General features: G+C 40.9%; 1 protein-coding gene across 5 annotated transcripts in view; it reads left to right on the top strand.

Moving 5' to 3' along the window:
* Window positions 1-22,785, top strand: part of CDH8 (cadherin 8) — a 234,001-nt gene that overhangs the window by 136,407 nt on the left and 74,809 nt on the right. For all 5 annotated transcript variants that reach the window (XM_079988215.1, XM_079988216.1, XM_079988214.1 and 2 more), the window contains 3 exons: window positions 2,389-2,556; window positions 16,179-16,366; window positions 20,655-20,908. In XM_079988215.1, the coding sequence (XP_079844341.1) occupies window positions 2,389-2,556; window positions 16,179-16,366; window positions 20,655-20,908 (610 nt within the window). The remainder of the gene's footprint in view (window positions 1-2,388; window positions 2,557-16,178; window positions 16,367-20,654; window positions 20,909-22,785) is intronic.

Below are 22,785 nucleotides of genomic sequence, written 5' to 3'. Positions count from 1 at the left end.
TGGTTTCTTGCCACTCACAACAGCATGAATAGGGGAGAGACCTGTCCTTCCACAAAGCTCTCTGTCATTCTGCACACAACAATGGAAGTACGCAGCCATACAAGGAAAACTTCCAGATGTTGATATCTCTCTCACTGAAGATGGGTGAACTGCAGTGGCTCACATGCCATTGTGTTGAAAATTAGCGGGGGCATCTCTGCACCCCACCTCCACAAGTTAGAAAATATTTCAGTTATTTCTGAGCAAATCCATCCATCCATCTATATCTATCTATCTATCTATCTATCTATCTATCTATCATCTATCTATCTATCTATCTATCTATCTATCGTCACCTGCTTTACCTAGAGGGGTGATTAGAAAGAATGTCCTCTGGAAACTGATGGGGGGAGCAAAACTGACTCCAAATGGGACCATTGAGGGGGGGGCAATAAGTTCCTCTGAGAAGAGTGGACTCTCCTTCAAGCAGCCTTTCAAAGGAGGGCACAAACCACCAAATCTTCTCCAGCATGGATTTTAAGCTGAGCTGAAGAAGAATTTGAGAACTTCACATGCTCTGTTCTCCTTTCAGCCAAGCATTGCCAAACCCCTAAAACCTGCTACTGGATCTGAACCTACCAAATTTTGCCATCCTCTTCCTTCACACAGAACATAGTTAAACTATGGAAATCACTCACGCAGCAGGCAGTGATTGCTTCCAACCTAGATGACTTTTAAAAAGAAGCCATTTAAATAAAATCCATGGAATAAGGCAGGCTTCCTCAACCTCAGCCCTTCAGATGTTTTTGGCCTACAACTCCCATGATCCCTAGCTAGCAGGAGCAGTGGTGAGGGATGATGGGAATTGTAGTCTCAAAATATCTGGAGGGTCGAGGTTGAGGAAGCCTGGGATAAGGCTATCAATGGCTACTAACCATGACCACTATGCTCTGCCTCCACAACTGGTTGCTGGGGACTACCGGAGAGAAAGAGCTCTTGTGCTCAGATCCTCCTTGAAGGCTTCCCACAGGCATCTGATTGGTCAATGTGAGAACAGGATGCTGGACTAGATGGGGCATTGGTCTGATCCAGCATACTCTTATTTCCCTCCTTTTCCTCTTCCTCTTCTTCCTCAACCCACTACAGGATTGTAGTTATCACTAGGTTTTTTTTTAAAAAAAATGTTCACATAATTACTCCCAGAGCCTATATTGAGTTAGTTCCGGATTTCTGGATTTCAAGGCTTTTTATGTTTCTCACTAATGTCAATCTAAATATCTCTCAGCTATGCCCCAATACAAAGAAATGGGCTGCATGATCTCACTTTGTTAGAGAATTGCCACTTTTCAAATAATACTATTGTTAATAGAAGACATGAATAGTGTATAATTGTAAATGTTTCCACATACACAGAGTCATCCAGCTGAGAGCTCCAAGAGGATAAGCTCCTGGATAGAAGTGGGGTTCCCCCACCCGCTTCTTCTTCTTCTTTTTCCCATGCCTGAGAAAGAAACCCCTGGAGCACAGTGATTTTAAAAGCCCACTGCACTGGTGGATTGAATTCCCCTTGACACTCTTAACGCTTCACTTGTTACTAAGATGATTCCATAACTTGAACTTCTTGCTCTCTTTTCACAGACAAATGATTTCATTTAAAAAATGATTCAAAAACTGGATTAGTAGGGGGCATCCCCTCAAGAAAAACTTCTATACTGTTATGAATTTGGCTGCTAATAGATTGATCACCTAGCAACTAATTGACTTAACAACAAAACATGCACTTCCACACCCACACTAAATGCTCTTTGATTACTGAAAATCTGCCTGCTGCTTTGGACCATTGCACCCACCTGAGATTGTGGAACAGCCAGTTTTCTACCTGTCCTCCATTTTTTAAAAAAGTTTTTCTTTACAAGAATGAGTATTGTTTAAAAAATAATCCATCATTTATAGGCTGCTTTAGAATTTATTTAGAGATTCAGTTAGTGTGGGGGTGAGATTAATTTATCATTGTGAGGTCGCTGAGGATGGCCTGGGTGTTTTTCCAATACTTATTGCAGCCTCCCTGGGTGTCAGCACTGAATGCTCTAAAAGGCCCCATTAGAGTTATATGACAATGTTTTTATTGAGCTGCCACAAAAGAATGGGAAGCTGGGGAGGCTGACTACCCAAACCCCAAACGTACAGAAGGGAAGGATGGAGAATGCACAAGAGGGGATCTTTTGTTAATACTGAGAACATAAGCCCTGATGGATCAGGGCTGGTATTGAATAAAAGTATTTAATGTATGCTACCCAAACACATACAGCTTCAGGAAAAGCACCCTACTCTTTAACCTGTTCTTGGTCAATTGTGTGTCACTCTGTAAACTTCCTCTCTATTGTTTGTCTTCTCTTTCTTTCCTTTCAGCAATTATTAAAACGGCTCTTTCAAACATGGACCGGGAAGCCAAAGAGGAATACACGGTGGTCATCCAAGCAAAAGATATGGGTGGGCACATGGGCGGATTGTCTGGAACCACCACTGTGACAATTACACTCACCGATGTCAACGACAACCCTCCGAAATTTGCACAGAGTAAGTGGTGCTTCTGGTGCTAGCTTACCTTGTTGACTATATTGACTTTCCTAGAGTACCTCTCAAACACTGTCCTGTTTGTATGTTAAATATATCTGCTGCTAAGTTAGTTTTCTCACAAGGTGGAATTGCCTAGTGATGGATCAGTCTCAATCTGGTTCATGTCCCTTTCACATGCATTCACCTATGCATCTCTGCTATCCTGTTTCAAGGCAGACATTTCCTATAAAAATTCCACATGGGTTTAGTAATTTTATTTAAGTATGTGCAATACACAAGTGGTCTGCGGGCTGGCTTTAAGAATGGGCATGTGAGTGACTGGCAGCTACGGCATGTGGCCACATCCTATTCTGACCAGGGTGGAAAATGAGAACAGCCCATGCCATCCCTGCCATCCCTGCCATCCCTGCCTTCCTTTTCATTGGCTGTGGCAGGAGCTGTGCTTCCTAGATACTCCAGGAGGCTGGAACCTATTAGGTTAGTCTTCAGACCACCTTGTGGAGCTTGGTGGTCTAAAGGCCATCCTTATCATGACTTCTTTCCACTGTCCTTCTGCCATGTACCACCTAAATATTAAGCTTCTCATTGTCATATTATAGAACCTCTTCCCAGATGCTATAATTTGCTCCCCTCTTCTCCACACCTGCTTCTATGCTCTCAGCTGCCATTGAATTTGTTCACTGCTCACCTTTCTATACCTGCTGCCATGTTCCTCATTATTTCTGAAGCAGTTTGCATCAAGTTATGTCTGCATAGCAAATTCCCAAGCTTAGAATTCTTCAATTCTGAGTATATATCTAAATGTACTATATTTTGCGCCTGGCTTTGGTGGGTGAATCCTTGGAGTTCTTGTAAAAAAGCATAATCTGAAGTCTGCCCACCCTAAGTCCACATTATTTTGGAAGCATGTGTAGGAGAGAGAAACAGCAGTGACCTTACAGTGGGTGTCTGCTGTAGACCATGAAGCCAGACTGAAGACTTGGATGAAACCTTACTAGAACAAATCTAGGTGTTCTTGGACTCCAGCTCCCGCCAGCATAGCCAGTGGTGAGGGATGATGAGAGTTGTAGCCTCAGACCATCTGAGGAGGCCACAGACTCTAACCAGTGGTCCACACACAAGCACACACACAAAATAGATTGTCACAAAGTCTACACAGTAATTGGTAGAGGTGATTTATGCATATAGAGGATTGAACCAGAATATATTATATGCAAAACTTTGTGTTATAGGAACCCTAGGAATAAATACTGTATGTAGCACTATAGAAAACATGAGATGGTGATTCTACATTTTGGGAAACACCATAGCTCTTCCTTACTCGCTTTCTTATGACTCCATCCCATATATTTATACACACTGCAGTGTTCTTTCCACTGTTTTCAATGCCATTTCAGATTATTCAGCAGCCATTGAGTTACACAACCAGTAAAAGAAGAAGAAAAAAGACATATGTAGTTGATGACAGAAATAAAGCATTGACTAATTGGAGATGAGAGGGAGAAATAAAAGTGAATAAGTCTAGGTCTAGTTAATTGTTGATCTTTAATTCAAAATCCATATTTACTGCTATGGTTCCAGTGTATGTCTTGCTGGGTTAGGTTAAAATGATTTGGCATCATGCTGAGCTGTTCTGCAGTGCTTTGTAGTCTGCATCAAAGTGGTGGTGTGGGGGAGGGAATTATAATGAGGATTGATTTTTGTTTGATAAAGGTGTATTCTAATAGAATTTTGTAATGCAACCATCTAAGATGCCAGCTTATCTTTCTGCCTTTCTTTAAAAACAAAATAACAAAATAGGAGATTAAGATGTAGCAAATCTAGATGGTCTCCTAGTTTAGAAAATGTGTTAATGGCAATTTAAAAATAAAACATTTTTAAAAGAAATAAAATAGTAGTGCCTTAGGCTTATTCACACAAAATTAGCCTGTCATTCCTGCCTCTCATTTCACAGTTACTGCATGTGGTTTTCTGTTTTATGTCACTTTTCTTCTACTCTGTGACCCACAATTAACCCACAAGTGGTGGCAAAGTCTCCTCCCCCTTCCAATTAATCATGTCACATGATTATATATTGCCACAGCTATAGATTGGTGTGTTTTGAGTCTGAATTTTCTACAGAAAACTTATTTTGGCTTGAAAGTGTATGTACTGTGAACTGAATAGGGCCATTTCAGGTGAATCCAGAATTTTGCTGGAACATGTCAAGACAGCTCTGAATTGCCCTGGGTCAGATTGCCCCACCCAGAGTGAAATGGGACTCTAAATATTTGGAGTCGTGGGCTGCAGGAAGAAGGAGAGGCAGGTGGCAGTCTCTGCAAAGAACAATATAGGACTGTTGCAAGAGAGACCTCAAAGAGACCCACAGTATGCTTTGGCTATGTGCCCTTGTTCCCAGTGGAGGGTTCAATCCTGATGGTTACAGAGGCCTACTTCTCTAGCTCCTTCCCACAGGGAACAAGCTGGGGAAGCAGACCCCAAAAGGATTGCACTCTCCTCTGACCAACTAGCGAGTGCAAAGTATAATCCTGCTGGCTGCTGGGATCCATTTCACTAGCATGTGCACACTGTAGGAAAGATGCAACTGGCAAGATTGAACCCTCCACTTACCAGCTGATGAGTGGAGTATACAACCCTGCTGGCTGCGGTGCTGCCAAGAAGGGGGCAAGAGACACACATCTCCTTCTGTCACCCACTTCCAATTGTGGATTTAATTGGGTTTCTAAAACCCTGATTAAACATGGGGGCGGATTGGATGCAGTGTCTCCTTCCCCTCTCTGCAGCATGGTTAACTGTTTTTTAAACATTTAGTTGGCAGAGGTGCACAGCCCTAGTGTGTATGGGGAAGGTCACTATAACTTTTTTCTTCCTTTTGAGTGTGCCTGTTCCTTGCCTTGCTAGCAATGGCGAATGTGCTCCCACTTCTGCTCAATGCCATTGTTTTCTTTCTTTCCATGGTTTAGCATCATAGTACTGGCAAGGATACAATGCTCTCATTCAGATTTGCCTTCAGTTATTATCCTGCAGACAAAGTCTGATCTAAATCACAAAGCCAATTCTGAGTAAAAAAAAACCACTGCTTCCTGCACTCTCTCTGGATTGCCATTGAAACAAAAGCCCTAGAACAATGAGGAGAAAGAATGGGCTAGACCTGCCTTATAACAGTGGCTGAGGGAACTGAGTCAGTCATGGATGAAAAGGCAAAACACCCAACAACTGCTGTTGTATTCAAGGAATGTTCTGGGTTAGATCCTTTGATGGGACCTCTCCTACTTTACCTAGCCTCCTCCAGCTTACTTGTTGGTAGCAACAAGCAGCTGGGTCAATGCATATGAGTTCACATATGTATAAGTCAAGCACTTGATATAGTCATATAGTCAGATTGCTTTTTAGCACAAGTGTAGGAAGAGGGTCCCCATGAGTGAACTGAAGGATCTGAAATTTCTAAAAACATGCACAGCATTGTGTTTGCAATCCAAAATGAACAGAACAGTAGAACATTCCTTATGCTCCTGTCCCATCTCAGAAGCAAGACCAGACAATATGAAACACAGGGGGAAACTTAGGATAAGAAAGATTCTAGAAAATTCAAATGGCCAGGAGGCACAAAATGGCCATTTCAAATCATAACCTGTATTTTCTGTAGCTTCTGGTCATGTTTACAATTATCTCTTTGCAGTCACTAGAAAGTGCAGGAAGAAGAAAACTCATTATGCTAAGTTAGCCATGAGAATGGAGGCCTCATTCTCCCTGTGGGGTTATAATTCCACTTGGTAAGAATGTAGGAAGAACCCTGTTGGATAAGGTCAAAGACCCATATAGTCCCAAATCCTGTCTTCATAGTAGCCAACCACATGTCCATGGGAAATCTTTGTGCTGTGGCCATTTGGCTCACCCATCATTCAGAATTCAGCCGTATATAAACTGAAGTTCAGTATAGTAACAAAAGCATCCATTTCATTACTGCCCCAAGAAATAGATTGCCAAATTTGGGATTATTTTTTTTAAAAAAAACATTATTATAATCAAGTCAATATAAAGAGAAAGAGCAGACTGAAACCCAGTTAAGCCACTTGCAAATCATAATCACTTAAAGGACTGTGAATCATAACCATTTACAATGCAAAGTAGAGTCAGATCTGCACTGCAAGAACAAAAACAGCTTTTGTGGATGTCACACAATGCCAATGGATAAAACAGTCGAAATATGCATCGGGACAGATTTCACACTTACTATGTATTTGAAGCCATCCTCCTACTCATTATATTATGTGATGAAATGAAAGAGTTGTGTTTCTGCATCTGATTGTGTTGTATGTGCTCTGTGCGATAGCAGAATCCAATAGAAGGTGACATGTTCCTTAATGATGCAAAAATCCATAGAAGAGAGTACTTGGGTGATGTAAATCACCATAATGTGGAGAGACATTTCTTAGAAGATGTGTGGCATAGAGTAGTTCTAAATATGTAACTGGAGGTCCACTGTTGTCAGTTACTCAAGCTTTTATAATTGCATCACAGATAGTTACACTACTGTCAGTTTTGCTGAATACTCTGAAATAAGTTCATACTTGATCCACGGTGTAAGGAAGAACCATAAGGAATAAGCTGTGACAAAGTAGACATTGAACTGGTTTTAAGTGGAGAACAATTTTGGTGGAGCACAATGCCCAATAACAATAGCATCTTGAAGGTACAACTAAATAAGGAAAAGGATAGCCTGTTACAGCCAGTTGTGTTTTTGCTTTTTAATGTTCTCATTAGGGCTGTGCACTGGATTTGGCTGAGGCCTGAGCCGAACTATTCTTATTTGGAGAGACTTGGGGATTGGATAAGTCATGTTCAGACAGGCACAGATCACTACAGGCTGGGTTGGATTGCCCAGGGGGTGGGGCATCAGGCAGGAAAGAGAGGCAGGCAAAATGGGAAAACCCAATTAAGGAGCTGAAACCTACCTGTGATTGCTGGCTGCATCTTTCAGAAAAGGTATGCCCAACTTTCTGCCTAACTGACAGCCTCCTTCCTGCCTGATACCTTCTTCCCCTTGCTGTCTCTGCACAACAGCAATTGAGAGGAGGGAGCAATCCTTCACTGTGTGGCTAATGTAATGCTCTGCAAAGAGCTTTAATTCCAGGAGGGGTGATGGGAAATATTCCTGCTCTTGGTTGGGGTGTGTGTGAAGGACAAGCAAAGCCTCCTACTCTCACCTCTCTAATTATTTGTTACTGGCCACCAAAGCCCCCTGATCTTCTGATTTGAACAAAAAACAAGAACCAATAAGCTATGGAGTAGTTGTTTGCTCTAGAGCTGTCTCTTTTGTGGGGTGTTGTTAACCTGCTTTTTTGTCTGTCATTTTGTTTGTGGTGTGCATGGGAAGATTCTTGTCTGTTTTTGTAGGGAGGGGGCTGGGTTTTCTGAGAAATCAGTGTTTTGTGGCTGAAAACTTTCACAGATACCCAAAAGCTCCAAAAGGTTACAGGCCCTTGCCAAATATTGGAACTGGATAATGTTGATAGTCTGGATTTATCAAGTCACTGATCTTAGAAGTTCTGGCTAGCAGGACAGATTAACTGTATCAGCAACTCTGTGCAATCCCTCCATTGTTGATACCTGCTATAAGGGCAACATTGCTAAGAACATTTGCTTGGGGAAAAAAAGAAGATTATTATTTTTAACAACTGTGGTGGAATCTAACTGGTATGGAAGGTTATCAAAATTCATAATATGTAGAACATGACACATTCACAATAAATTATAATGAACCAAGATAGTATGTTATGTATGTTTATTGGTTCCAGGCAGAATAGAAGCATGCATTTATGGCTGGATTGTGAACTAATATGACACCCCTGAGCCTTAGAACTAAGAACAATGAACTTTCATACCTACAGGGTTTGCTTAGAAATAATTTAAGGGGTCCCACATGAGACATATTTTGGATTTTTTTAAAAAAATCCCAACACTTTACAGATAAGATTTTGTTCACAAGAACAGCTGACTGCTGTGTAAAGCTCAAGTATATTAAAATAAGCTTATGCTTCACAGACAATATCTTAGCCTTGTGTTAAGTCAATTGGAATAACTACATTTGCTCCTTATGTACTCCCAGTCACTGATCTGGATTGGGACTCACGCACAGGCATGCGCGCACACACACCCTTTCTCATAAGCATTCACTGTGAAATAATTCACCCTTTTGCCTTGATTTAACCACCCCATTTGCAAACATTGCAAAAATAATCAAAGTCCAAGCCGTAACACACCTTCATTAACTGATCTTGCATTTGTGCACTTACAGCTGATTCTTAAATGTTTACCCTAGAAGTAAAGCACACTGCATTCAATAGACCTGACTTCCTTACAAGTCTCCTTTTCATGACTAAGACTGCAAAGGATTCAATGCCCCGTGAATGAAGGACACCTACAGAGCACCTGCAGTCTTAGAAATGCAATGATTTATGGACGGGCACTCAAAGAAACTTACAATAGACAAGCATCAGGACCCTGGACAGGGTCATTTGCAAACTCTAGACAAGCTCAATAGCAAACAAGAAGCAATGCCAGATTTCTGAATTTATCTCCAGTCTTGTTAAAATTTTACAAATTGCCACAGTGTGAAACAGTTCAGATTGAGACTGTGAGGCATATAATGGAGTAGTTACCACTTTCCACTGTATTGTTTCCCTATACGTTAATTGTATGGATATATATATCAGCCAAAAAAGGGTTGGGTTGGGGTGTTGTTAAATTTTATTGCCAAAATGGTTAACCCCTCACTCACTTGCTATATTCCTGATCCAAATTCCCACCATCACCTACGTGCTATTTTCAGAAGATTAAAGAGAGGGAGGAATCATTGACACATTGTCATGATTATGACCTTAGGCTAACTCAGGGGTAAATTGAGTGTTTTTGCCTGGCTAGAATGTGTCAGTGTATAGTACAGTTGGTAGAGTTCAGCTGATAGAGCATGAGACTCTTAATCTCACGATCATGGATTTGAGCCCCACATTGGACAAAAGATTCCTGCATTGCAGGGGATGGACTAGATGATCATTGTGGTCCCTTCCTACTATACAGTTCTATGATTCTAAGCTTTGATAATTTCTCTTGACTGCAGGATGAAGGAGAGAAAGAGACAAGCAAATGCTTGTACTCACTAGCCTACTTTATCAAATGTAAAAATTACATTCATTGCTCCGCCCTCTGCTGCCCTTGGCCCCACACACCAATGGCACACAGCCTTTGGAAAGCTACTCATAAGGGAATGTGGCCCTTGTGGTGAAAAAGTTTTGCCAGCCTTGCGCCAACCAATAAGGCCTAAACTATGGACAGGTAGCCTTCAGTGTTGCTTCAATGTGGTGATTTGAAACTTACTGAGGGCCAAAATAAAAATACTAGGACCTGCTGTCCTTTCTTGCTTTCCAACCCTTTCTACTCACCACCTCCCAGCCTTTTGCTACCCACTTCCCCCCAACGTGGCCAGCCCCATCTCTTTACACCTCACCCAACCCCATACCCTCACAAAATGCCCCACCTCTCTCTTCACAGTTCACTCCGCTCCTCTACTTACAGCTTACCCCACAGCTCACCCAAACGCTAGCTCCCTTTCCAAAATGGGTAGGAGGTGCTTCAGAGAGTGGTTTGCCAACACACCTCCCACCCTTCTTTTAGACACTGCTGCAGTGATGTTTAGCAGAGGAGGAAGTAGTTCAGAGAGAGATCTCAAAGTTAGTTCCAAATTTACAATAGATGCTGATGTCCATGCTTTTAAAGGACAAGTCAAAAACAGAAAGGATTGGGGAGAAAGGTCACACAGGGGGGTTTATGGGTGCCAAATCCCTCGCCCCAAATAAACCAGGTGTTGATCTGCCACAGGCACACACCTGATGGATGCCTTAGATCAGCCTTCACCAACTTGGTGCTCTCCAGATGTTTTGGACTGTAACTGCCAGTCTGGGGCCATTGTGAGGACAGAATGCTGGACTAGACAAGAACTTTGTTTGCAGGTAATAGGGTCTTCTTAGGTTGTCATGTAGTTAAAATGTGACTGACCTTTGTCATTACATTCCTTGTTCTAAGTCTTTTTTCTTTTTCAAAACAATGGGTTACATGCATGTGATTTACAATGCCTCTTTTGATTGCATTAAGAAAATGCCCACTTAAACAATTTAAGACCTCTGTGTTACATGTGGATTCTTGTATGAATTGTTACTACATCATTCAATTGCTCACACACTGTCTTATAAATGATTTCAGGGTTTGTCAATTAGTGCCATATTTATTTATGCTTCATCCTCAAAAATGCATAACAAAGAATAAATTACAGAGTAAACTGATGTTCTGTTTTGTGGTCCATAATATGTTAGTTTTCTGCAGTAAGCACCAAAGAAAAGGCATAATGGCCACAGAGTACAAAGTAGAGGGAGGGAGAACTATGAAGAAATCAATTGTATTTTAAGGCTCCAAATGGCCTTGCAGGGTGTAATTTTTTTGAGTTATCCCAAAGGGCAAATTACCTTCAAGGAGATTTACAAAAAAGGAGTGTGTCAGGCTTGCTTTGACCTTTTCTGACAGTATGAAAAGTTGCATCTAGTTGTATTCTCTTTGCTTCCCTACACATATTTATTTATTTCGTATATCTTATTCACCCTTCACTATAAAGGTCCCAGGGCAGCTTAGAACAATATAAAATGCACTTACAGAAACAAAGGATGCATTTAAAATTATTGTTATTAAAATATATTGGAGAAAAAATACAAAATAAACATTCCCCCTCTTTCCCCCTATTCAAAGGATGTAAACAACAACAATAAAGTTAATACAAACACTGAAGTGAGGAGAACCTGAAAGTTACTAATATCAATACAAGGGATAATGTTAACACAACGCTATACAGTGGTGCCTCGGGTTAAGTACTTAATTCACTCCGGCGGTCTGTCCTTAACCTGAAACTGTTCTTAACCTGAAGCACCACTTTAGCTAATGGGGCCTCCTGTTGCCGCCACGCTGCTGGAGCACGATATCTGTTCTCATCCTGAAGCAAAGTTCTTAACCCGAGGTACTATCTCTGGGTTTGTGGAGTCTGTAACCTTAAGCGTATGTAACCTGAAGCATATGTAACCCCAGCTACCACTGTATTATGGAATGTAGAAGGTACAGTTTGTCCAGTAGTGTCTTGGTTTGTGTGCTGGCCAGCAAGCCACTATAAAAGTTTATTAAGTTTTTTTACCTTCTAGTTTTTCAGAAAGTGTCATGTCCTGATCATGTACATTTAGAGCAGTTATAATTATAAACAAGTAGAACAATTAAAATTGTTCCAACTCAAACAGAAGAGCATATGCTCATTAAAAAAAATTATGAAGCAAATGTATGTAAATCTGTTTCTTGTTTGTGCCATTCTTCAAACCCCAGCCCAAAAGTTCACCCATCCTGTTTCCACAGTAAAGTGTTAGAATTTTTCGTTTAAATATTCCACATAGAGATGTATATTGAAATGCGTATTATAAATGCATTTTCTTTCAAAACATGCATTTCAAATGTATTTTAATTATTTTTCAAGCCAAGAACTCAGGCCCAGTGTCAGTGTTCAGTCAGGTTGGGCAGTGGCCAATGGACCCAAGGGATTTGATAGACCTCTTACTGACCTGACTTCTTACTAATTTCTTCCCTGCTAGGCCCCTAGGTGCTTTTGAGAGAGGCAAGCTCATCCCTCATCTACACTGAATGTCCACCATCTTAAGTTACACAATATATAATGTCTTTGCTGGTAGGTTTGTTGACATACCTAGACAACACATGGATATTATCTGAGAGTTAGAACCCTCTAACTCTAGGACCCTCGTACCTACAGGACCGCCTCTCCTGGTATGCCCCACGGAGGACCTTACGGTCTGCAAATAATAACATCAGGGAGATTAGGCTTGCCTCGCCTGGTGGAATGCTCTGCCACAAGAGATGTCAGAATTTGACATCTTTCTTCAGGGCCTGCAAGATGAAGTTGTTTCGCCAGGCCTTTGGTCAGGGCTCAGCCTGACTCCCCTTCTCTTTCTGTATAAGAACTAGTATGAAAGAGGCCTCCCAGCATTCTCACAGGCCCATATAAGAACAGAGTAAACAGTTGGGCCTGATGAGCATTTACTGTTCCCAACCCTAATCCTGCTGAAAGCCATCTAATTAGATTTTAATTTGATCCTGACTTGTTTTTAGGAGGTAATTTAATTATTGTTTGATTTTATACCAGTGTTATATATTTGATGTTAGCAGCCCTGAGCCTGGTTTCGGTTGGGGAGGGCGGGATACAAATAAAAGTTGTTGTTGTTGTTGTTGTTGTTGTTGTTGTTGTTGTTGTTGTTATTTAACTCTTCCATGTTTGTGTGCACATGCACATGTATGCATGTATCTATGTATAGGGATACCAACAGGTTGTGAATTATAATTCCAAGATAAAATGTTAATCAGAAGGGGCTCTAACTAAATCCCATAGCAGCACACTGAAATGATCCTAAATGGCTGGATCCTTGATGTCTTAGGATGTCCAGTTAGGAACATGGAAGCTGTTTTGGATTGAGAAAGACCATTTATCCATCTAGCTAAGTGTCATCTGTAGTGGCTTTCTGGGGTTTCAGATGGGGGACAGTCCCAGCCCTACTTGGAGATGTTGGCAATCTACTGCATGCAAAGCAGATACTCTGCAACTAAGACCCTTCCCTCTGATGTCCATGTATCTCCCAAAATTAAAGCAAGGCTGGGAAAATTATGAACCAGTTCTGAGTGTTGTGCTCACTGATTCAGTAATGGGCACAAGATTGTTGCCTGCAGATTTCTGAGTCCATTATTCCTTCTAGGATGTAATTCTCTCCCACTGTCATTTTAGATATGGATCACCCTCGTTTCTTACATTCCTCATTCAGAAATGGAAACACTCTCAGCTACTCCAACTTTCTTCTAGCCCATTAGAAGAAGAGAGGGAGAAGGAGAAAGCACTTCCAGAAAATCTCCCTTCTCAGAGCAGTTTCTATAGCTAGAATGGAGCATAACTGATTAGTAAGCAGACTGTCAGCTCCTGGATAATGGACCCTCTTTTTTACATTTGTAAGCTGCGCATGCTAAACTCATTTTCCTAAAAAAAAAAATATTCATTCTAAGCACACAAACTTTGTAATCATTCACAGGTTCATAGCTGACCATAATCTATGCAAATAGTTACCACAATTACGCTATAACATGACACCAACACATTCTGCCCCTGAAAGAGTAAAATGAAAATAAAAATGAAGACTACAGCTCCCATTGCCCCTATTTAAGACTCTCTGACTCATCAGGTATGCATGGATTTTGTCTGATTGGTTTCAGTGATAAGTAGTCCTGAAACTGATAATTTCACCTCTTAGCCATGGCTGAAACAAGTGAATTACCAAGAAGCATGCATAATTAGACCGTCTGTAGATGTGCTCAGGAGCCAGAGGTTAGCCATGCTTTGCTGGCTTCCAGATCATTACTAAAAGTCAGAGAGAGATGTCATTAGAATGAGCAATTTGATTCTTTCCCTAAGTAATGAGAAATCTGAGATGTAATGTAAAATACTCTGTTGGAACCCAATTTAAGCCAGTTAAGGGTGACTTCCTAGGATTTGAATTAGGAATGTGCAAAAACAACCCCAAGACATTTTTGCAAGCTTTATGAAAGCTCTATTAAATGATGCTTCTGAAATTCCCCTCATGGAATTTTCCCCAATATTTTAGCATCTCCTTACTTTTTATATTATGGAGTTTTTGAAAAAACACACGAAAAACATATAATTCTATTATTATGAGCCAAAAGTGTAAAAGCACCCATATAACAACCAGCCAACTAGAAGTTAAGCATAATTAAGGAAACATTTTGATCAGAGAATATGTATTCTGAAAGACCACAATCAGATTCTAATTATAAAACTGTACTGTTTATTTATTTATCATATTTCATGTAAGATTCATATCTTAGGAAACCTCTCAGAGTGCTACACTCACGCAATTGGACACACACACACACACACACACACACACACAATTTATATACATCTTTAAAACAATTTCACATATAAAAAACAATTTCAAATCCAGTATAGCTACAGACTAAACTTAAAATAGCAATCTAAAAGGTTTGTTGAAAAATAGGTGCCTGCAGTAGGTGCAGAAAGTACAGTAAAGATGGTGCCCATCTGATATGTCACGGGAGGGAATTCCAAAATGTAAAACAGGTGTGGGATATCTTTGGCCCTCCATATATTGCTAAACTCCAACTCCCATAATCCTGGGCCATTGACCATGCTTGCTGCGGCTTATGACAGTTGTAGTTCAGTAACATCTGGAGGGCCAATGGTTCCTCATACCTGCTCTAAAGATCATATTCTTCTTCTTATTATTATTATTCAGCTATACATAGTTCCTCTGCTGACCTCTGTTTGCTAGCCACTTTAGTTATTCTATTGATTATTTAATTTGTTGTATGCACTTAGTGATCTTTTATTACAATACCTTTTAGGGCACTGCTCTTCAATCTTGGGTCTCCAGATGTGAGAGGACTACATCTCCCATCATCCTTGACTATTGGGCTGGATGATGTGCATTCCACATGTATGGATCCAAGCTTGAAGAACACTTTATTAGGGCCAAAGTAGATATGAAGTGACATTACTCAATGGCAGGTGCAGTGTGTCCAATAGAGTCTTGGTTCATGCGCTGGATAAATGGCATAATATATTATTAAACTTTTGGAATTTCTCCACTTCAGTGTGTATATGAACTAATTAGTTAGATATGAACTGTGTTTTAGGGTTGGGTAAAAAGGGGTGAAGTTTTCAGTTTGTCATTTTTTGCTTTTCAATATATAACTTTCCCCCTTTTAAGAATATATGAAGTTAAATGCAATTAACGTGTAGGGTGCAGGTATTTAAAAATGCAAATAGAGTTAGGTATGTCAGATTTTCTAATTGTAGAATCACTGCAGGGAGGGAGGGAGAACTTAATCGGTTCCTGCACTGCTGTGGACCTGATTAAAAACCGTTCTCAGAAACAGCTATTAGCATTGGGAGGAAGCTCCAGAGCCCGACTCTAGGGCCATAAGAAGCTCTGCTTTTCCAATCAGGCAAAGACAGAAGACCTGCTTCTACCAGACCTGGCCAATCCAGAGGCATCATATTGTCTACAAAGTACAGAGACTGACATCTCACACCTTTATCTACCCTCCCTTGTCACTGAAGAAGACTCTAGGGCTTGGCCACCTAGTGTCCACAGTAAATAGGCTAGATGACAACCTTTGGATTTTCCCTGATATTCCTGGCATAGATAAACCATAGAAACGTACCAAACCCAGTAAAAATTTGTAAGAGGGTGTTACAGGAATGGACAGCAATCCCATAAATATATGTGTCAAATGCATAGGAACATAGAAATATGCCTTTTATTGAGTCAGGTCATTGATCTACTGAGATACTTACTGTCTACACTGACTGGCATTTGCTCTCCAGGATTTCAGATGGGCGTCTCTCCCAGAACAGGAGGAAAAGAGACTATTGTCCAATTAAATGTCCAATTGTTTGTTTGTTTTTATTCACCTCTCTTCTTCTCTCTTTCTCCCAGGTTTGTATCATTTCTCAGTATTGGAAGACATTAGTATTGGTGAACCAATAGGAAGGGTGAAAGCAAATGACCTGGATATTGGTGAGAATGCTAAGTCATCCTATGACGTTATTGAAGGAGATGGAGTGGATATATTTGAAATCACTTCGGACTCCCTGACTCAAGAAGGCATTATTAGACTAAGAAAGGTAAATGGCAACTGAAAGACTGAGTTTGTGGATTTTGGTATTGCACAAATGAGTTCTAACATATTGTGCTGTGAAAATTTGGAAGGCATTGGTTAGGATGGAAGTATCCCATGTCCTGTTTCCCAGTACCCCATATATAGGAGCATAAGAAGTTGACTTATACCGAGTCAGTCCATTGGTTCATCTAGCTCAATACTATCTACACTGACTGGCAGGGGCTCTCTTGGATTTCATACTCTTACTATCAGAAGGTTCTTCCTAATGTTTATGCTATCCCACATGGTCGTTCAGATATCTGCAAGAAAGAGAATAGTTTTCATTTCTTTTAACTGCTAACACTGCACGACCTCTGATCTGTATTCCTTCTCTTTCTCATCCTTAGTCACCTTAGCTAGAGCACAGGTGGAAAAGAGCACAGGTGTGGCTTAGTGGCTAAATAATGTAGAGATTTTTCAGGTCATTTTTTGCTCCACGATACTCCATTGAAGGCCTCAGAGATGCTCCAGGCTCCCTTGGGTCGAAACATGCTTCTCTTATAAACGCTATCTGGGTTGATACTCAATCTAAGAGCTGCATTTCTTCATGGACAACCATTCAAGGGCTGCATTCCAGTAGTGAGTGAGGTCAGAGGCTAAAGGAAGCAGAGAAACAGATGTGACCCTTACTGCTGTACAGTTGCCTAAACCACTGAGCCCTTGAGCTTGCCGATTGGAAGGTCGGCAGTTCGAATCCACATGATGGGGTGAGCTCCTGTTGCTCTGTCCCCGCTTCTGCCAACCTAGCAGTTCAAAAGCACACCAGTGCGAGTAAATAAGTAGGCACTGCTGTGGTGGGAAAGTAAACGGTGTTTCCATGCGCTCTGGATTCCGTCATGGTGTTCCGTTGTGCCAGAAGCGATTTAGTCATGCTGGCCATATGATGCCAAAAGTTGTCTGTGGACAAACGCTGGCACCCTTGGCCTGAAAGCGAGATGAGCGCCACACCCCATAGTCACCTTTGACTGGATTTAACCATCCAGCAGTCTTTTACCTTATCTTTACCTTACAATTGCCTACATTCTACCTTTGCCTAAGTCAGAAGTTTCTGTATGTACACACATGCACACACATATAAGCAGACATACTGTATATCTGTATCCTCTCCAGAGGTAATCACGGTACAAGCTCCTATTTTAACCAGGCAAAAGCACTCATGAAAGGGGCAGAGTGGAACCAGTAAGGGATGTGGCATAGGGAAATGGGTGTGGTCTTAGAGAGTCCTCATAGCCACATAGAGAAGTCTGAAGTGCCACAGTGCCATAGTCACCAGCTACCTCATGCCATAGCATTTACATATTTGTCATTTGATTTTAATTTCAAAATAAAAATAGCACACACACACACACACACACACACACACAGAGAGAGACAGACAGACAGACAGACAGATAGACAGAGAGAAAAAGCAGAACGGATTTTGAATTTGTTGTTCAGAGAACTAGGTTGACAAATGCTCTGGGCTAGTATCATTTTGCCAGCTGAATTTGAAATGGCTAAAATGATACAGGATGCGTGATTGGCAAATTGTGAATATGCTGATTTACAGCCACCTATTCATAGGTACAAAAGCTTAGTAATTTCTGAGTCGACAGAGAAGCAAATGCTTGTCATGTTTACTAAAAATGGCAAAGTTCCATTAGAGCGAGATTCGTGTCTGAAAAAAATCAACACAATTTTTGAAAGTAAGAATATATATTTAAGCTTCCAGAGACTTCCTGAAAGAGTTCGGTGATTTCTATTTGTACTCTTTGTATTTGCATTGCAGATTTCAGCTTCTGTGTCATTTTCTCTCCATCTCTTTGTTCCTTTCTATGGGACATTGTAATGCAAATTTACATATCTTTCCAAAGCCTGACAAATTTGCAACTTTGAAATTTTAATCATTGTGAAGCATCAGTAGGTTAGACTTTGAACCCACACGTGTAGATGCTCTTGAACTTTTACAGATATGATTCCTGGGTGATCATAAAGTTGGTGATTTAAGATCTTTTTTAAAAAAAAAAACACCCTTATTTTTATATAGTTTGGGGTTTTTTGGGGGGGAGGACTTACCTGCCAGTTTTACTTTTTTAATTTTTATTGAGTCTTTTCATACTTCATTGAAATAAAAAACAAACTAATCTAAACAAACATTAAAATATAGAAAAGAGACAGAAAAATCAAAGTCCCATCTCACAAACAGAGAGTCTCTCACAAAATCTTCTCTATTTGGCCCTTGACTATTCCCAGGTACACACCCTTTTTGCCCTGGCCATATCCTTCACCAGTCCTGCTCTGTGCCCTCCTTGAGTGTAATTTGCTTGGATGAAATGTGACCCTGAACTTCGATATTGACTCTTGCTTAAACCTCAAGGTTAAAGAGGGATGTGTGAGAAATAACATTCATTGCACAGCACACCTTTGCCTCTAGCCCCACTCATTACTGGCATGTGGGCTCCAGAGGTTGCCTAGAAGCATGCGTGCCGCCGTGCCGCCTTGCCCCTGTGACATCAGCACACTGTGTGTGTGTGTGTGTGTGCAACATCAGCACCACCCACGGTGTGTACTAGTGATGCCAGCACACTGTAGGACATGCACGCATGCCACAGTCATGCCGTGGGGTGTGCTGACATCATGTACACACGCCACAGGGCGTGCAGACACTCTGTAGTGTGCGTGCATGACACAGAGCATGCCCTGTGGCTTTTGCACATAACTGCCATGAAACTTTCAGGGGCCCAGCCCCTTCATTTAAAATAGGGGAGGTTGTCGCCTTCCCTACTTGGTGCCCCTGCCTAGAAGTGAATGAGGTCCCTGAGCTCAAAAAGTTTCTAATCCTTAGTTAGATTGAACAATACATCTCATTTCCAATTGAGCTTTCTCAACTGGAAAGTGAGCTTTATCTGACCACAACACTTTAGGTCTTCATTTTAAATGTCTGGGATGGATCTTTTATTCTTGATGTGTGGGGTTTTTTTTAGTATTTGGAATGGTTGATGCTATTGTATTCACTTATTTTGTCAGGGAATACTCAAGAGAGTATGTTACTATGAGAAGTGGCCTATCAATATATCAAATCAAATTGTGTTTGTGTCCTTTTGAATGCTTTTGGTAAAGGCATACTTCTGTGGTTGAGCACATATTTTGCATGCAGAAAGACCCAGAATCAGTCACCAACGTCTCTTGGTATAGCTGTGATAAAACCCCATCTGAAATATTGGAGAGCCATTGCCAGTCAATGTAGACGTTGCTGTGCTAGATTGTCCAATGGTTTGACTCATATAAACATCCTGTGTCCCTGTGCATCTAAACTGAATGACTGTAACTCAGCAGGAGACACTGAGCTTCCCATTTTTGCCCTATGTAAACATTGCTTGTGTGGAATTAAGCTAGAAGCAAAATCAAATACAGATTGTAGGGAACATAGGTTTTACATGAACAAATCAGCCAAAATTTAAGGGAAAGCTGGTTGAATTCTAGGCTTGCAAATGCTCACATACTCCATGTGTGTCTCTCTCTATAGTAGAGAATAAAGGCACATGGCAGCTAGCTGAAAAACTTTCTTGATGGTTACCAGGTGCAAATTTTCTCATAAATTCAGCTTAACCCAGGGTTAGCCAACATTGTCCCCTCCACCAGTGTTCTTGGACTACAATTCCCATCCAACCCAGTCAGCAGAACTATTAGCCAAAATGATGGGAGATGTAGTGTGATATCTAGAGGAGACCACACTGGCTATCCTTGGATTAATCTGTATGGCAATATTGCTATTTTTTCTTACGATTATACCTAAATTGTTCTCAGCACTGTCTCTCCAAACCCTCCAATTCTGCATGGCTCCCCTCTCCCTTTGCAAATATCAAAATATATAAACTTGCATACTTTTTTCTTTGCTCCTTATCTCCAACAAGCAGAATACTGATTAGGTGTGTGATTAATATGCAATCCAGGCCATTGGCAGTAACATTATTATTTTTGGCTAAGCAGAATAGTGACTGCACTCATGGCAAGATAGTGTATGTATGTGTTTATTTGTGTGTGCTTAGTTTTATATTTTATAAAGCAGAAAAGGAACCACAAATGGGGGGGGGGAGGGATACAGAGACATCAATACATGCCCAGGACATTTATAGCCCAGTTCAAAGGAAGCGGAAAGAGATTGCATTATAACTCAGTGATTAGGTTTTAAATGCATAACACTTCCATCCTTTTGCTAGTTCTTGCTGCTGTGGTCATTAGTGAAAGGCATTTGTCTTTGTCATTCTTAACAGCCCCTGGACTTTGAGACGAAAAGATCCTATACTCTGAAGGTAGAAGCAAGTAATGTGCATATTGATCCACGTTTCATCAGTGTGGGACCCTTCAAGGATACTGCAACAGTGAAAATTGTCATAGAGGATGCTGATGAACCTCCAATTTTTTCATCACCAAGTTACCTACTAGAAGTACATGAGAATGCTGCTATTAACTCTGTGATTGGCCAGGTGACTGCCCATGATCCTGATGTATCTTCAAGCTCTATAAGGTACTGCTGCTTTAACGCCTCTTGTCTTTAGTTGAAATGAAGCCTAGTGTATCCCTGGTAATACCCTCTTTGGCCCCACCTCCTAATGGCATGTAGCCCCTGGAAGGTGGTCCTTGGGCTCAAAACATTCCCCATCTCTGCCATATTTTTTTCCCTCTCTGCCATACTTGGTGGTCAGTTTTTGAGCCCTTTCTCTGGGTGTGATGCCACCAGTGACCAGAGAAAGGGAATTCTTAATGGTGTGTTGCCTATGGAACAGCCTCCGCAAGGAGGGCCTGCATGACAACTAGTCATATGACTTTACTGCTCCAGGACAAGACCCTTTCCCAGGCCTTTTAAAAATACATTGAAATGTGTATTAGTATTAGTAGCAGTTTTCATTCCTCCCTCTCTTGATTTCTGAACTTGGCTGCTTCTGCCTTGTTTTGTTGAACTGAACAGCAGTTTTAATATGGCTTTGGCATGATGGCTTCTATTTTTATTTATTATTTTTTTAAAAAAAATAATAATTGCAAGCTAACCTGAGAGTCATAACATCAGACAAAGAAGGAAAGGAAAGAAAGTACAATGGAATCAGTGTCAGCTCCACCTTTGGGAGAGCAGCCTTTCTGTCTGTCTGACTGCCTTCAATCACCACAACCAGCCAGAGGGATAGAGTAGCCAGGTTAGATAGGTGGGAGATTGATGAAAATCAGGTGCCAATATTTCTGTTAGTGGAAACCCTTTCTAGTAAAGCAAAGTCACCAATGGATACATCCCTATGTATTTGTACATATGATTCTCACTATACCAATTCACCACCAGGGGCCTCTAGCTGGGAGTTGTGAGTCATACCTCTTCTGGTGGGATTTTGTACTCATTTAATTGGTTCATGTATTCATTTGTGCTCTCCATAGGAATATGATGCATCTTGCATTATGTCTTGCATTGCTTGATCTCATCAGCTCAATTTATGACTCTCCTCCTCTCTCTCTTGCGCTCCCTCCCCCTACTGCCATGCATATATATCAACCTAGTTAGCTGCACATTTCATGCACCTGATGAGGTAGGATCTGGCCCATGAGTGTGTTAGTCTTTAAGGTGCCTGGGGTGTTTTTTATTTGAAAAATAAACATCCAAGTGATTAGAAATATGAGAGAAAATCCATCAGCCTTAGGCATTTCCTATTTTTTAATTGCAGTTGGAAAATGCTAAGCCTCTCTCTGCCTCATGAGTACAGTTCCTTCACCAAAATTCTTTGAAGCTGCCATCTGTGCAACAGGATTATGCAATGCTGTTGGTGATCAGATAATAAGAAAGTGATTATGTCAAATGAAGGGGCAGAAAATCTTGACTAGTGATAGAAAATAGTTCTCATGGATCAATATATGTCTCTGACTGATGCAAACTTCTTAAGTTCTGCAGAATGTGTCAGTAATTAAGCTATTCTATGGTACTATTTGACATGTAGTTTTTTTGTTTTGTTTTTTAAAAGAAAATCTTAGATACTCAAAATTTAAATCCTTGACCTGTCTTATAATTTGTGAAGTCAAGTGCCCATGTGGATTACAAGTGATATGCACACTGATTCAGCTATTCTGACTTTCATAAACCCACACGCCTTTTTAATAAGAGGAACACTAACAGAAAAAAGCACTGACTGGCCTCCTAAGTTAAATAAATAAATCAAGTAGAAAGGGATAGGCTTCTCCAAACTTGGGTCCCCAGATGTTATTGCCCTACAAGTTCCATCAGCCCCAAACAACACTGCCAATTGTCAGGGAAGAAGGAGGTTGGGAATTGTTATCCAACAACATATGGGGACCCAATATTGGGATTGGCTGCTCTCAGTGCTTTTTTTCCCCTTAAGGGAGAAAATGGTGCCACTACTCAACTCA

The sequence above is a fragment of the Podarcis cretensis genome (genome assembly GCF_951804945.1).
Source record: "Podarcis cretensis genome assembly, chromosome: 8".
In the NCBI taxonomy this organism is placed as follows: Eukaryota; Metazoa; Chordata; class Lepidosauria; order Squamata; family Lacertidae; genus Podarcis; species Podarcis cretensis.
The sequence above is the reverse complement of the archived record's forward strand: the minus strand, read 5'-3'. Positions and strand labels throughout refer to the sequence as shown.